This window comes from Aristolochia californica, unplaced genomic scaffold (assembly GCF_029961685.1).
Source record: "Aristolochia californica isolate CCGP_79_NKW_82.1479 unplaced genomic scaffold, dmAriCali1.0.hap1 SCAF_5, whole genome shotgun sequence".
In the NCBI taxonomy this organism is placed as follows: Eukaryota; Viridiplantae; Streptophyta; class Magnoliopsida; order Piperales; family Aristolochiaceae; genus Aristolochia; species Aristolochia californica.
The window spans coordinates 44,161,974-44,175,610 of NW_027182214.1; the positions used below are offsets into that span (position 1 = coordinate 44,161,974).

Genomic DNA, 13,637 nt, shown 5'->3' on the forward strand with positions numbered 1-13,637 from the left:
TGTTTGGGCTAAGCCCATTTCAATTAATTCAGTCAAAATAGATTATCGTATTTTGAAGGCGGCCAACGTTCTTCACTCCCTTCCCCGTCAGATGTTGATGGAACCACGGAAGTCTTTAGGATGACTGGAAAAAGCAGTCCTGGAAACAGCAGAGAAGAGAGTGATGTCGGAAGAATTTGGACTTTTCTTCCATGAGGTTTGTGAAGAACGAAAAGCTTCGATCGGAGCTCTCTCCTCCTAATTACACGCGACGACCTTCCACGTTTGCCGAACGGCGAAGGAGACGATAATGGCTGTTAGGCATTTTCTTATGAGAACTTCCCAAATATCATTTCTTTGTTCCTTGCTTCTCCTTCTCATGTTTGGGCTTACAAGCGCCCAGCAGTTTTATCCTATTTGCACGGGATCATCTAATTTCACGGTTAATAGCACATTCCAGACGATTCTCAACCTTCTCCTCCAGGCGCTGCCCTCCTTCACTTCCAAAACCGGCTTCTACAACAACACGACCGGGAGGTCCCCAGATAGCATCCACAGCCTTGTGCTCTGCAGCGGCGACATTAACTCTACCTCCTGTGAAGCTTGCGTGAACGAAGCGATCCAAGTCGTGACGCAAAGATGCCCCCGCAGCAAAGGTGCTGCAATTTGGCATGACCTGTGTTTCTTGCGTTACTCGGACCAAGACTTCTTTTCTTCTTTGGTTGCTTCGCCCCAGGTGTATGCGTGGGTTTCTGAAAACACTTCAATTTCACCTTTGTTTAATCGGCTCTTAAAGAATTTAACCAATCGTCTCGTTTTACAAGCGGTGGATGATCCTTCCGGCCGTTTGTTTGCAAGAGACGAAGTTGGTTTTACTGATTCTCAGACGATCTATGGGGTTCTTCGATGTACCAGAGATTTGTCCAGAGATGATTGCAGAACGTGCCTGCGAACAGCAGTCAATCAAATTCCTGAAAACATGCAGGGTGGCAGTGTTATGGGTTTTAGTTGTCAGTTGATGTACGGTGTCAATCGTAACTTAGAGGTGGCGCCGCCTCCCACGCCTCTCCAGCCGTCTCCTCCTTTACCGACGCCCCCTGGTGAAGCTCATAACTTTTGCTTTATGTTACGTTTACTGCTGGAATTAATTGCCAAATATCTGGATTCACATAAATACCTGTGAATTTATCTTAAGGATTTACCAAAGCACTAAGCATTTCATTTATTGAACAAACTCGATCCGATTACTTCAATAACTCTTAATCCATTTATATGGATTTATATGAAAAAAATCTCTCAATTGGTAGTGAATGTTTATTAAGGGGGGGGGGGGGGGGGGGGGGGTGGTGTTAGTCGACAAAACGGATTTTTGAAGTTCGTGTTCATTTTCAACATGAAGATCATGTCAGTCATCTACATGATCTTATTTGGTGTTAGTGTTGATGACTTCATGGAAAACAGTTTCCAACGTTAGTGTCCCAGCATGAAAAAAACATCCAAAATAAGAGAATGCCTACCCTAAATTAAGTATATGAATTATTAATATTCTTCATGTTTTATTTTATGTACATTGTTATATGAGTTTATTGTGGCTTTATGTATTATATACTGAACTTTTTATAATTATTGGCAATGGGTGTTCTTGAAAGAGAAGCAACGATAGATTTTGGGTAACGGCAAGGGTACAAGGAAACCTCTTCCTCCCAATTTATTTCAACAACTATGTCCTATGGAGAAGTCAATAGATTCGGTTGTTGAAATCTCAACACCTCATGGGATTCATTGACGGGTAAATTATTCTACCACCCCTATTTATGATAAATCTATCATTTGAAGAGTAGGACTCAAAGATCAATTGCTTGTTAGTTGGTTCAATGCGACAATGGTTGAAGAGGCTCTTTGCCATGTTGTTGGACTAAGAATTTCAAGAGATGTTGTTGCACTAAGAATTGCAAAAAAAAAAAAAAAAAAAAAAAAAACTACTAATGGAACCCTTTTAAATGGAGAAATTGGTCTCGACCATTATCCTCTCCATATGATTGAAAGGGCAAATGCTAGTACATATGTAACACCAAATCGACCCTTGCTTTATAGAAGTAATTTTTTCAATTTATCACTTAATTTGACATTTCCTCTTAAAATTACTATGCTTTATATGAATACAAATACCATTTCTAAATCACCTTGCTTTATGGAAGTAATTTTATTTGATGCCAGTTTGAGATATATAAGTCTCAAGCAGTAAAAATTGTTTAGAAACTCATGAGAGTTTTCATCGAATGCAGGAAAGAGATCTTCCCATATGGTTATTCTCATTGTCGTCCCAATAACTGGGATAGTTGCTGGCATTGCGATTCTTTCCATGATATATGTGAGAAAGAAGAAGCAAAAGAGTACAGTAGGTAATAGACTTCATTCCAGTGAAACTCCAAAGAGGAAACCCATAACTTGTTTTGTCAGCAATCTCATCCTTGAAGCTTTTTCTTTTCTTTTCTTTTGATTTTTTTGGGAATGTGGCATTGATCATTAACTCATGTAGAACTGAACTTTGACTATTAGCTGAGCATGTAGATAAATCCGAGATGGAGGAAGTTGAGTCCATCAAACATTCTTTGGCATCAATTAGAGCGGCAACGGATGACTTCTCTGAAGCTAATAAGGTCGGAGAAGGTGGATTTGGTGTGGTCTACAAGGTGGGGTGATCGAAGTCTCGTCATGAGCAGAGCATAAAATGGTAGATCATATACTGAACAATTTTTTCTTTGCAGGGTAGGTTGCCTGACGGACGAGAAGTAGCGGTGAAGAGGCTCTCAAGGCACTCCAAGCAAGGCAGTGAAGAGTTTATGAACGAGGTTGCCTTGATCGCTAAACTTCAACACCGGAATCTTGTGAGGCTCCTGGGCTGGTGCCTACAAGGAGATGAAAATATACTCATCTACGAGTTTGTGCCCAACAAAAGCCTTGATAAATTCCTATTTGGTTTGCTCTCTCTCCCTATTCTCACCTTCCAAAATTATATTAAATGTTTCAACCCATTGGTTCCTGAAAGATTTACTGATACTTGCTTCCTTGACGGTAGCTCCATTCGAACAGGCTCGGTTGGACTGGCCAAGGCGCTGTCAAATAATTGAAGGGATTGCTCGAGGCCTTCTCTATCTCCACGAGGACTCGCATCTCCGCGTTGTTCACCGAGATCTCAAATCCGGGAATGTTTTGCTTGATGCAACGATGAATCCCAAAATTTCTGATTTTGGTCTGGCTAGGATTTTTGAAGCCGAACAGACCCAAGGAAATACAAATCGAATTGCCGGAACATAGTAAGCTTTTTCGAATACTCTTCCGCTTCTTGCATGGTTTACTTTTTTCTACTCCCAATTGAAAATTTTATCATGACGGCTTGCAGTGGATACATGGCCCCAGAGTATGCAATGCGGGGATTCTTTTCTGTTAAATCAGATGTTTACAGTTTTGGAGTTCTGGTTTTGGAGATAATAACAGGCCGAAAGAACAACATTCTGCTTCATTCTGGCGACATTGAGGACCTTCCTAGTAATGTAAGTCCTCAAATGGGTATTTTTTCAGTTTTCTTCACTTCCCAGTTGGAAACGAATGTTGCATTGAGAAGTCATTACCAAGCAATCATGTTTACAGGCGTGGAGGCATTGGAATAATAGAACAGTTCTGGAGATGGTGGATCCGGCAGTAAGAGAGAGCTGCTCTGCAAATGAAGTAATACGATGCGTCCATATTGCTCTATTATGTGTTCAAGATGATGCAGGGGAAAGACCTAACATGTCTACTGTGGGTTTAATTCTTAAAAGCCATTCTGTAAATCTTCCCTTCCCATCACAACCAACATTCTTTCCTAGTGGAGCAGACAATCAGGGTTATCTATCTAGACACGACCCGTGGCTACTTTCTGGCAATGAATTATCAATCACTGACCTGATTCCTAGATAGTTTTAATTTGAAGATAGATACCACATACATTTAGCTTTAATATTGTCTCCTCGAATACAATTGGCTAACCCCTTCTCATATAACAACTTGAGAAGTTATCTCTAATAAAAATTTAGAGATAAAAATATTTCATATTTATTCACAAGTATTATTTTTTCGAGTCTTGATTATTGAAAAGGGAAATTTTTATTTACCAAAATTGGTTGTTTTATCGCGTGACTTGGGTCTTTGTCTCAATGGCTAGATAATTTCTAATTTATTGTAATGCAAAATTCTAGGTAAGACGGGTTTTTAAGGTGCACAAAGTAACACATAGGATGGGATGCACATCCATGAGAAGATCTTAAGTTTGTATAGAGGCCTAACGGGTGTGTTCATGGCTGTGGTAATCGGAGACCTTCATTATCACTTGTAGGATATGACCATCCCACTCGACTGATTTCGGAAACTTTTGGTCTTCGAAGGAGAAAAAAAAAGAAAAAAAACGCGTGTGAAGTTGTTGCGAATAGCTTAGAAGAACAAAGTAGCCTTCGAAGGAGCCATCATTGATTTCGCGTTATTTTGTGAAAAGCTCTAAACACGAGCCCCTCTCGACTCTTCATTCCTCACATGCATTGTGCCTTCGTAAATTCACTACGGTGAAGAAGACGATGATGGCTACTGGCCCTTCTCCTATGAGAACTTTTTGGCTACCATTTAGTTTTTCATTCCTTCTCTTTTTGATAAATTTTGCCTTTTCAACCGCCCAGAGACAAATATATGTTTATAGTGAGAAGTTGGGTCCAAGGGCTAGCCCAAAATGACTAGGTAACTTAGGAAGGTTCTACTCATTAATCCATGTGACACTATTCTTTAACACTCCCCCTGACATGTAGGCCCTTTTTTGTGGCTCTACTTGTGGATAATTTGGGTGGAGGCCTACATATAAGTACTTGCTCTGATACAATGTGAAGTTGCGTAAATATTCAAAAAGAGGGCGTGAAATACTTTTGGTGAAGATGTCGGCAACCTGCAGGTGAGATGACACATACTGCATGTGAAGTTTTTTAGTAACAAAAGTTATTAAAGGAAATGATAATCTAATTCAACATGTTTGGCTCGCTTGTGAAAATCTGGATTGGAAAAAAATTACACTTTTGTCATCACATAAGAGAAGCGGCCGATGTGGAATAATAACATAAAAATCTAAAGGATATGCATAAGCCAAAGAAGTTCAGTTGCAGTGTGCGCAAGAGCACGATACTCAAATTCACAGATGGAACGTGATACGTTAGGTTATTTTTTAGCATTCCAAAAAATAAAATTGTTGCCAAGATAAACGGAGTAGCCAGAGGTTGAATGACGAGTGTGAGGACAGCCTGCCCAGTCTGTGTCAGAGTAAGCAACTAGAGCACCAGGAGTAAGAGATGGGCGAAAAGTGAGGCCAAAGTGAATAGTGCCTTTGACATAGCAAATAATACACTTAACAACGAGAAAATGATCGTCAGTGGGAGCATGCAAGAATTAGATAACATAGTTGATCGCATGGGCAATGGCAGGGGGTGTGATGGTCAAGTATTGGAGTGTGTCAATGAAAGACTTGGAAAGAGTGAGATCCAAAAATAGAGGACCATCAAGGGACAAATACTGGGAAACGACCATAGGCGTATGGGCAAGTTTGTTATTTAGTAACTTAGCTCTAGTAAGAATATTCTGTGCATATTTGAGTTGACTGATAAATAGTCCATCGGTAGTTGGCGAAGCTTCAAGGCCTAGAAAGTAAATGAGAGGACCCACGTCCTTAGTGAGAAACTCAGAATTGAGCTTACTAGTGAAACTGTTTAGAAAACTTGAGTTGTTGCCAGTAACAACGATGTCATCAATATAAAGTAGTAGATAGATAACGTATGAGTGCTTATGAAAGACACACAAAGAAGTGTTAACAGGGCTACAGAAGAAACCAAGCTGAGTGAGAAAGGAGTGGAAGCACTGGAACCAGACACGAGGAGCTTGCTTGAGACCATAGAGAGCCTTTTACAACTGACAGATGTGATGAGGGAAACGAGGATCAATGTACCTAGGAGGTTGTTCTATATAAACATTTTTAGTGAGATTACCATTGAGGAACGTATTCTTGACGTCAAGTTGTTGAAGAGGTCATTTGTTGGTCACAACAATAGAGAGCATAACTTGGACAATGGTAGCCTTTACAACAAGACTAAAAGTGTCAGTGTAGTCAAGACCAAGTACTTGAGTGTAACCCTTAGCAACACGGCGTGCTTTGAGACGCTCAATGGATCCATTAGATATTTGTTCCGAAACACCCATTTGAAACCCACAATGTTGGTGTTGGTAGGTCAATGGACTAAAATCCAGGTGCAATTATTTTGTAGAGCTTGAAATTTTTTATCCATGGCAGCAAATCAAGCAGGATTCTTAGTAGCAGAATTGAATCTTTTATGCACATCAGATACTAGGAGAGTGGAGAGAAGTCTAGAGGATCCCAAGATACTGAGGTTAGTTAGATGCTAGTTTTAAAAATTTCAGCTTTAGTGTGTATAAGCATAGGATGAAAACCCCATGGAAATGTGGAAGCAGGAGTGACCCGTGTCACAATAAGTTTTGGACTGGAAGCCAGGTGTGGCGAGGAGGGACCTGCAAAAGAATCAGTGGCCTGTAAGGAATCATCTACAAGATAAGTAGAAATAGCGCATAAGTTAAATCCGAATTGAGTAATGGATGGAGATTGGTGTGCAGAGGAAGGAGGTGGTTCTGTATGAAGAAGAGTAGGTTCCAGAAAGTTGGAAAATGGAGAGAGGAAAAGGTTAAGCCTTAGAGGTTTTGATGAAAGTAAAATTGTGCTCATCAAATTGAGTATGGAGGGTGATGTACAACCGAGAGGTGATGGGATAAAGGCGACGAAACCCTTTATAAGAGGGAGAATAACCCAATAAAAATGAAGGGAATACTACGAGGTAAAAAGTTATTAGACAAATAATTACGTAAACAAGGATAAACACGACAACCAAATGGATGAAAGTTTGTATAGTTTGGAAAAGAACCATATAAAAGTTCAAACGGTGATTTACGTCTAAGCAGTGATGTGAGAAAATTGTTGATGATGTAAGATGCAGTGTTGAAGACATCAATCCAGAAGTGGGGAGAGAGATAGGAGTGAAAAAGAAGTGTCAAACCAGTCTCAGTCACATGACGATGTTTGCGTTCATCACGACCATTTTGGGCAATAGTATATGGATAGGAAGGTTGATGGTGAATGCTAGAAGTACGAAGATGAGTTTTAAAGGCAAGTGCAAGAAAATCTCCCCCCCTTATCACTTTGGAATTTTTTTAATAACGCAAAGTATTGATTTTCCACAAAATTTTGAAATTGAGTGAAAACATCATAAAAGTCAGATTTGAATTTCAAGGGATAAAGCCAGGTCAACCGTGAAAAATCATCATTGAAGAGAAAATAATAAGTAAATCCAAAATTAGATTTGATGGGTAAAAGACCCCATATGTTACGATGAATAAGATCTAACACATTAGAAGACCTAAGTTCATGACATGAATATGGCGAATGATGATTTTTCGCAACTTGACATGTAATACATAATGACGGAGATAGCAATAAGAATGTAAGATAAAAATGTCCTTGTTTATTTCTGGAATAAATAATAGAATAATTTACATGTCCAAGATAAATATTTAATAAATCATAAAAAACATATAAAGAATTAATATGAAGGACATAAATAATGGCAAAGTTACATATCAGTCTCCATCCAACCTTATAGTGAAATGATTTTGAACAATGAAAAACTTTTATTCCTTTGTTATGAGTCAACTCATGTTTTTAAAATGGGTAAAAAACTTTTATTTTCTACAAATATTTCATTCATAGAGTAAGGTTAAGTATTTTGAGTTTGTTATCATAAATGTTTTTTGGTATGGAATGAATTTCAAAATTGAGTCAAACTAAGAACCATCAAGACACTATGCCAACGGATCACCTGACAGGAATTAATTGGGACTAGGGAAAACGAAGACTAAGGCTTCAACTGCATTAAATATTCGCTCGCGTCCTCTCCACGAAGACAAAGGGTCTTCACTCCCGTCCCGATCCGGATCCCTGTCAGATGTTGATGGAACCACGGAAGTCTTGAGCATGGCTGGAAAAACCAGTCCTGGACACAGCTGCGAAGAGAGTGAATTTGGACTTTTCTTCCATGACCTTCTTGTGAAGAACGAAAAGCTTCGATCAAAGCTCTCTCTTCCTAATTACACGCGACGACCTTCCACGTTTGCCGAACGGCAAAGGAGACGATAATGGCTGTCGGGCATTTTCTTCTGAGAACTTTCCAAATATCATTTTTTTATTCCTTGCTTCTCCTTCTCATGTTTGGGCTTAAAAGCGCCCAGCAACAATTTTTTGTTTATCCTATTTGCACGGGATCGTCTAATTTCACGCTTAATAGAACATTCCAGACGAATCTCAACCTTCTCCTCCCAGCGCTGTCCTCCAACACTTCCAGAACCGGCTTCTACAATACCACGATCGGGAGGTCCCCAGATAGAATCCACAGCCTTGTGCTCTGCAGAGGCGACATTAGCTCTACCTCCTGTGAAGCTTGCGTGAACGAAGCGAGCCAAGCCGTGACGCAAAGATGCCCCCGCAGCAAAGGTGCTGCAATTTGGTACGAGCTGTGTTTCTTGCGTTACTCGGACCAAGACTTCTTTTCTTCTTTGGATGCTTCGCCCCGCGGGTATTTTTGGAATACTCAAAACACGACGAATCCTTATTTGTTTAAAAAGCAATTAGGGAATTTAACCAATCGTCTCGTTTTACAAGCGGTGGATGATCCTTCCGGCCGTTTGTTTGCCAGCGGCCAAGTTGGTTTTAATGATTTTCAGAGGATCTATGGGCTTGTTCAATGTACCAGAGATTTGTCCAAAGATGATTGCAGATCGTGCCTCCAAACAGCAGTCAGCCGAATCCCGACGTGCTGTGATAAGAAGCTGGGTGCCAGAGTTTTAGGTTTGAGTTGTCAGTTGAGGTACGAAGTCTATCCTTTCTTTCAAGCGTCACAGCCGGAGTCGCCTCTTCATCCGTCTCCTCCTTCACCGACGCCCCCAGGTGAAGCTCATAAATTTCTGCTTTATGTTACGTTTTCTGCCAGGAATTAATTGCCAAATATCTGTCTTCACATACATACCTCTGAACTTATCTTAAGGATTTACCAAAGCACTAAGCATTTCATTGATTGAACAAACTCTATCCGATTACTTCAATAACTCTTAATCCATTTAAATGGATTTATATGAAAAAATCTTTCAATTGACATTGTTAATATTCTTTATGTTTTACTTTATTTACATTGTTATAGAATTTTGTTCTGATTTTCTGCATTATATACTGAACTTTTTATAATTATTGGTAATGGGTGTTCTTGAAAGAGAAGCCACAATAGATTTTGGGTAATGGCAAGGGTACCAGGAAAACTCTTCCTCCTTCCAATTTATACTTCTAGAATCTTCTGTGTTGGACAATTAACCTTTATCCTCTCCATATGATTGCAGGAAAGACGAAAAACTCTTCCCATACGGTTATTCTCATTGTCGTCATAATAACTGGGATAGCTGCCGGCGTTGCGATTGTTTCCATGATATATGCGAGGAAGAAGAAGCAAAAGAGTACAGTAGGTAATAGATTTCATTCCAGTGAAACTCCATAGAGGAAACCACTAACTCGTTTTATCGGTTATCTCATCCCTGTAGCTTTTTCCTTTTTTTTTTTTCTTTTTTTTTTTTTTTTTTCGGGAATGTGGCATTGATGTGAACTCTGACTATAAGCTGTGCATGTAGATAAATTCGAGATGGAGGAAGTTGAGTCCATGAAACATTCTTTGTCATCAATTAGAGCGGCAACGGATGACTTCTGTGAAGCTAATAAGGTTGGAGAAGGTGGATTTGGTGCTGTCTACAAGGTGGGGTGATCGAAGTCTCGTCGTGAGCAGAGCATAAAATGGTAGATCATATACTGAGCAATTTTTTCTTTGCAGGGTAGGTTGCCTGACGGACAAGAAGTAGCGGTGAAGAGGCTCTCGGGGAACTCCAAGCAAGGCAGTGAAGAGTTTATGAACGAGGTTGCCTTGATCGCCAAACTTCAACACCGGAATCTTGTGAGGCTCCTGGGCTGGTGCCTACAAGGAGATGAAAATATACTCATCTACGAGTTTGTGCCCAACAAAAGCCTTGATAAATTCCTATTTGGTTTGCTCTCTCTCCCTATTCTCACCTTCCAAAATTATATTAAATGTTTCAACCCATCGGTTTCTGAAAGATTTACCGATACTTGCATCCTTGAATGGTAGCTCCTGTCGAACAGGCTCGGTTGGTCTGGCCGAGGCGCTATCAAATAATTGAAGGAATTGCTAGAGGCCTTCTCTATCTTCACGAGGACTCGCATCTCCGCGTTGTTCACCGAGATCTCAAATCCGGGAATGTTTTGCTTGATGCAGCGATGAATCCCAAAATTTCTGATTTTGGCCTGGCGAGGATTTTCGGAGCAGAACAGACCCAAGGAAATACAAATCGAATTGCTGGAACATAGTAAGCTTTTTCGAATACTCTTCCGCTTCTTGCATGGCTTACATTTTTCTACTCTCAATTGAAAATTTTATCATGACGGCTTGCAGTGGATACATGGCCCCAGAGTATGCAATGCGGGGATTCTTTTCTGTTAAATCAGATGTTTACAGTTTTGGAGTTCTGGTTTTGGAGATAATAACAGGCCGAAAGAACAATATTCTGCTTCATTCTGGCAAAATCGAGGACCTCCCTAGTAATGTAAGTCCTCAAATGGCATTTTTTCAGTTTTCTTCACTTCCCAGTTGGAAAGGAATGTTGCATTGAGAAGTCATTACCAAGCGATCATGTTTATAGGCGTGGAGGCATTGGAATAATAGAACAGTTCTGGAGATGGTGGATCCGGCAGTAAAAAAGAGTTGCTCTGCAAATGAAGTAATACGATGCGTCCATATTGCTCTATTATGTGTTCAAGACGATGCAGGGGAAAGACCTAACATGTCTACTGTGGGTTTAATTCTTAAAAGTCATTCTGTAAATCTTCCCTTCCCATCACAACCAACATTCTTTCCTAGTGGAGCAGACAATCAGGGTTATCTATCTAAAGAGGAGGGCATGTGGCTACTTTCAGGCAATGAATTATCAATCACTGACATGATTCCTAGATAGTTTTATACATGTTAAAACAGAAAAGAGGTATTTTCTGGAAGCTTAATTCAATTGAATCAAAGCTCCTAAATTTATACAAGAAATCTCCGTTTACAGTTTCTTTAAGTGCGTTTACAATTAGACATTACTTGCATTGCACGATTACAATTATCTTACGTTTATAGCTGTTTACAGATTAACACTCCCCCTTAAGTTAGAGAATGAATGTCAAGAATTCCCAACTTGCGTATCATAGTTAAGAAAATTTATTTTCCTAATCGTTTGGTAAACACATCTGCAAGCTGATTTTTTGAAGCAATATATTTGGTTGCAACCAAACTATCTTGTATTTCATCACGTATAAAATGACAATCCATCTTTATATGTCTGATTCTTTCATGGAAAACGGGATTGGTTGTAATATGTAAGGCAATTGTGTTATCTCAATATAGCAATGCTGGCTTTGGATGTAATATTCTGAATTCTATCAATAATGAGCATAGTCAGGATAATTCACAACATGTACCTATCATGACTCTATATTCGGCTTCTGCTGAGGAGAGTGATACCGTTTTCTGCCTCTTTGTCCGTGAGGAATTAAGAGAAGATACAAAAAAATACAACCAGCCCAATCCGAATCACAAAAACCCCGCAAACATAAATCATTTTGAGAAGGGAAAAACAAATCTTGTCCTGGGTTATTTTTCAAACAGCGAAACACACGCAATGCAACTTTCATGTGTGGTTTGTATGGTGCATGCTTGAATCTGCTTAACACATGGACTAAATATATAATGTCTGATCGATTAATAGTCCAAGATAATCATCCAATCGGAGAACAAGGGACCAAGTTGAGCCGAATAATAAACTGCCTATACTACAAAATAGTAATCCACCCGGAAAAAGAGAACTGAGTGGAATAATAATCCCCATTGATAGCTAAAAAAAAGGTGGGCTGAGTCAAGTTGACCCGTATCGAGTTGAGCCGAGTTAACTCGACAGATCAGAAGCCACGCTCGGGGGTAGGTAACATCGCTGAGTTCTTGGCCTTGTTCGGGTTGGGCTTGGTGCTGATTACATTTTTCCTAACCTAGGAAAAATTTAATCGGGTACATCAGAAAAATTGGTTCGGCTCGACTCAAGTGATCTCAGCTCGGCTCAACTGGTTCCGTCTTGGCTTGGATGAGTCCGAAAAACAAATTGATGTAATGCAGTGCCTAGGTTGGTGCTGTAATTTTGTTTATCTTCTTTGCCTCTCGATTCCGAGCAAAGCGAGAGAAAAAAAAATTGAAGAGAGTTCGTGTCCTCTGCACGAAGACAAACGATCTTCACTCCCGTCCCGATCCGGATCCCTGTCGGATGTTAATGCTGCCACGGAAGTCTTTAGCATGGCTGGCAAAACCAATCCTGGAAACAGCTGCGAAGAGAGTGATGTCGGAAGAATTTGGACTTTTCTTCCATGACCTTTTTTGTGAAGAACGAAAAGCTACGATCGAAGCTCTCTCCTCCTAATTACACGCGACGAACTTCCACGTTTGCCGAACGGCGAAGGAGACGATAATGGCTGTCGGGCATTTTCCTCTGAGAACTTTCCAAATATCATTTCTTTGTTCGTTGCATCTCCTTCTCATTTTTGGGCTTACAAGCGCCCAGCAACAATTTTATGTTCATCATATTTGCACGGGATCGTCTAATTTCAATGTTAATAGCACATTCCAGACGAATCTCAACCTTCTCCTCCCGGCATTGTCCTCCAACACTTCCAGAACCGGCTTCTACAACACCACGATCGGGAGGTCCCCCGATAGAATCCACAGCCTTGTGCTCTGCAGAGGTGACATTAGCTCTACCTCCTGTGAAGCTTGCGTGAACGAAGCGAGCCAAGTCGTGACGCAAAGATGCCTCCGCAGCAAAGGTGCTGCAATTTGGTACGACCTGTGTTTTTTGCGTTACTCGGACCAAGACTTCTTTTCTTCTTTGGATGATTCGCCCCGGTGGTATATGTGGAATACGCAAAACACGACGGATCCTACTTTGTTTAACAAGCAATCAGGGAATTTAACCAATCGTCTCGTTTTACAAGCGGTGGACGATCCTTCCGGCAGTTTGTTTTCGACCGGCCAAGTTGCTTTTAATGATTTTCAGACCATCTATGGACTTCTTAAATGTACTAGAGATTTGTCCAAAGATAGATTGACGGCAATAAGCCGAATCTCCAAATTCGTCACTCTTACTCTTCTCCTCCAAAACCATCTATCGACAACTCTTATTGCTCTTCTCAACTCTTAATCCTCTCTACTTTAATCATACATCATAAAATCCTAAGCTTCAACATGGTATCAGTATGGGGAAAGATATGAGATGGAAAAGGAGAAGAAGGGGTGGAAAAAGAAGAAAAAGAAAAAGAAACTAAAGGAGTTCCTTTTTCCCTTTAGTCTTCTTTCCTAATTTATATTTTTTCATTGGATTTTTAACTCTCTTAT

General features: G+C 40.1%; 2 protein-coding genes and 1 pseudogene across 2 annotated transcripts; all 3 read left to right on the forward strand.

Annotated features, from left to right (window-relative positions):
- Positions 1–289: 289 nt before the first annotated feature.
- LOC137965426 (cysteine-rich receptor-like protein kinase 10) lies at positions 290–3,939 on the forward strand. Its single transcript, XM_068811711.1, has 7 exons — positions 290–1,084; positions 2,249–2,399; positions 2,551–2,672; positions 2,748–2,958; positions 3,059–3,296; positions 3,383–3,533; positions 3,631–3,939. Exons 1-7 carry the CDS (start codon positions 290–292, stop codon positions 3,937–3,939), a joined length of 1,977 nt encoding a protein of 658 aa, XP_068667812.1.
- A 4,308-nt stretch (positions 3,940–8,247) lies between these two features.
- On the forward strand, positions 8,248–11,247 carry LOC137965427 (cysteine-rich receptor-like protein kinase 10). The gene is made up of 7 exons (XM_068811712.1): positions 8,248–9,055; positions 9,499–9,621; positions 9,784–9,905; positions 9,981–10,191; positions 10,293–10,530; positions 10,617–10,767; positions 10,864–11,247. Exons 1-7 carry the CDS (start codon positions 8,248–8,250, stop codon positions 11,173–11,175), a joined length of 1,965 nt encoding a protein of 654 aa, XP_068667813.1. The 3' UTR covers positions 11,176–11,247.
- A 128-nt stretch (positions 11,248–11,375) lies between these two features.
- Positions 11,376–13,637, forward strand: part of LOC137965428 (antimicrobial ginkbilobin-2-like protein) — a 4,485-nt pseudogene continuing 2,223 nt past the window's right edge.

Bases quoted from the DNA above. Each gene is read 5' to 3' on its own strand.
- LOC137965426 (XM_068811711.1), top strand. From the start codon at position 290: ATGGCTGTTAGGCATTTTCTTATGAGAACTTCCCAAATATCATTTCTT. The intron at 2,673-2,747 runs GTGGGGTGATCG...TTTTCTTTGCAG, and splicing joins GATTTGGTGTGGTCTACAAG to GGTAGGTTGCCTGACGGACG. The intron at 3,297-3,382 runs GTAAGCTTTTTC...GACGGCTTGCAG, and splicing joins AATCGAATTGCCGGAACATA to TGGATACATGGCCCCAGAGT.
- LOC137965427 (XM_068811712.1), top strand. From the start codon at position 8,248: ATGGCTGTCGGGCATTTTCTTCTGAGAACTTTCCAAATATCATTTTTT. The intron at 9,622-9,783 runs GTAATAGATTTC...CTGTGCATGTAG, and splicing joins GAAGCAAAAGAGTACAGTAG to ATAAATTCGAGATGGAGGAA. The intron at 10,531-10,616 runs GTAAGCTTTTTC...GACGGCTTGCAG, and splicing joins AATCGAATTGCTGGAACATA to TGGATACATGGCCCCAGAGT.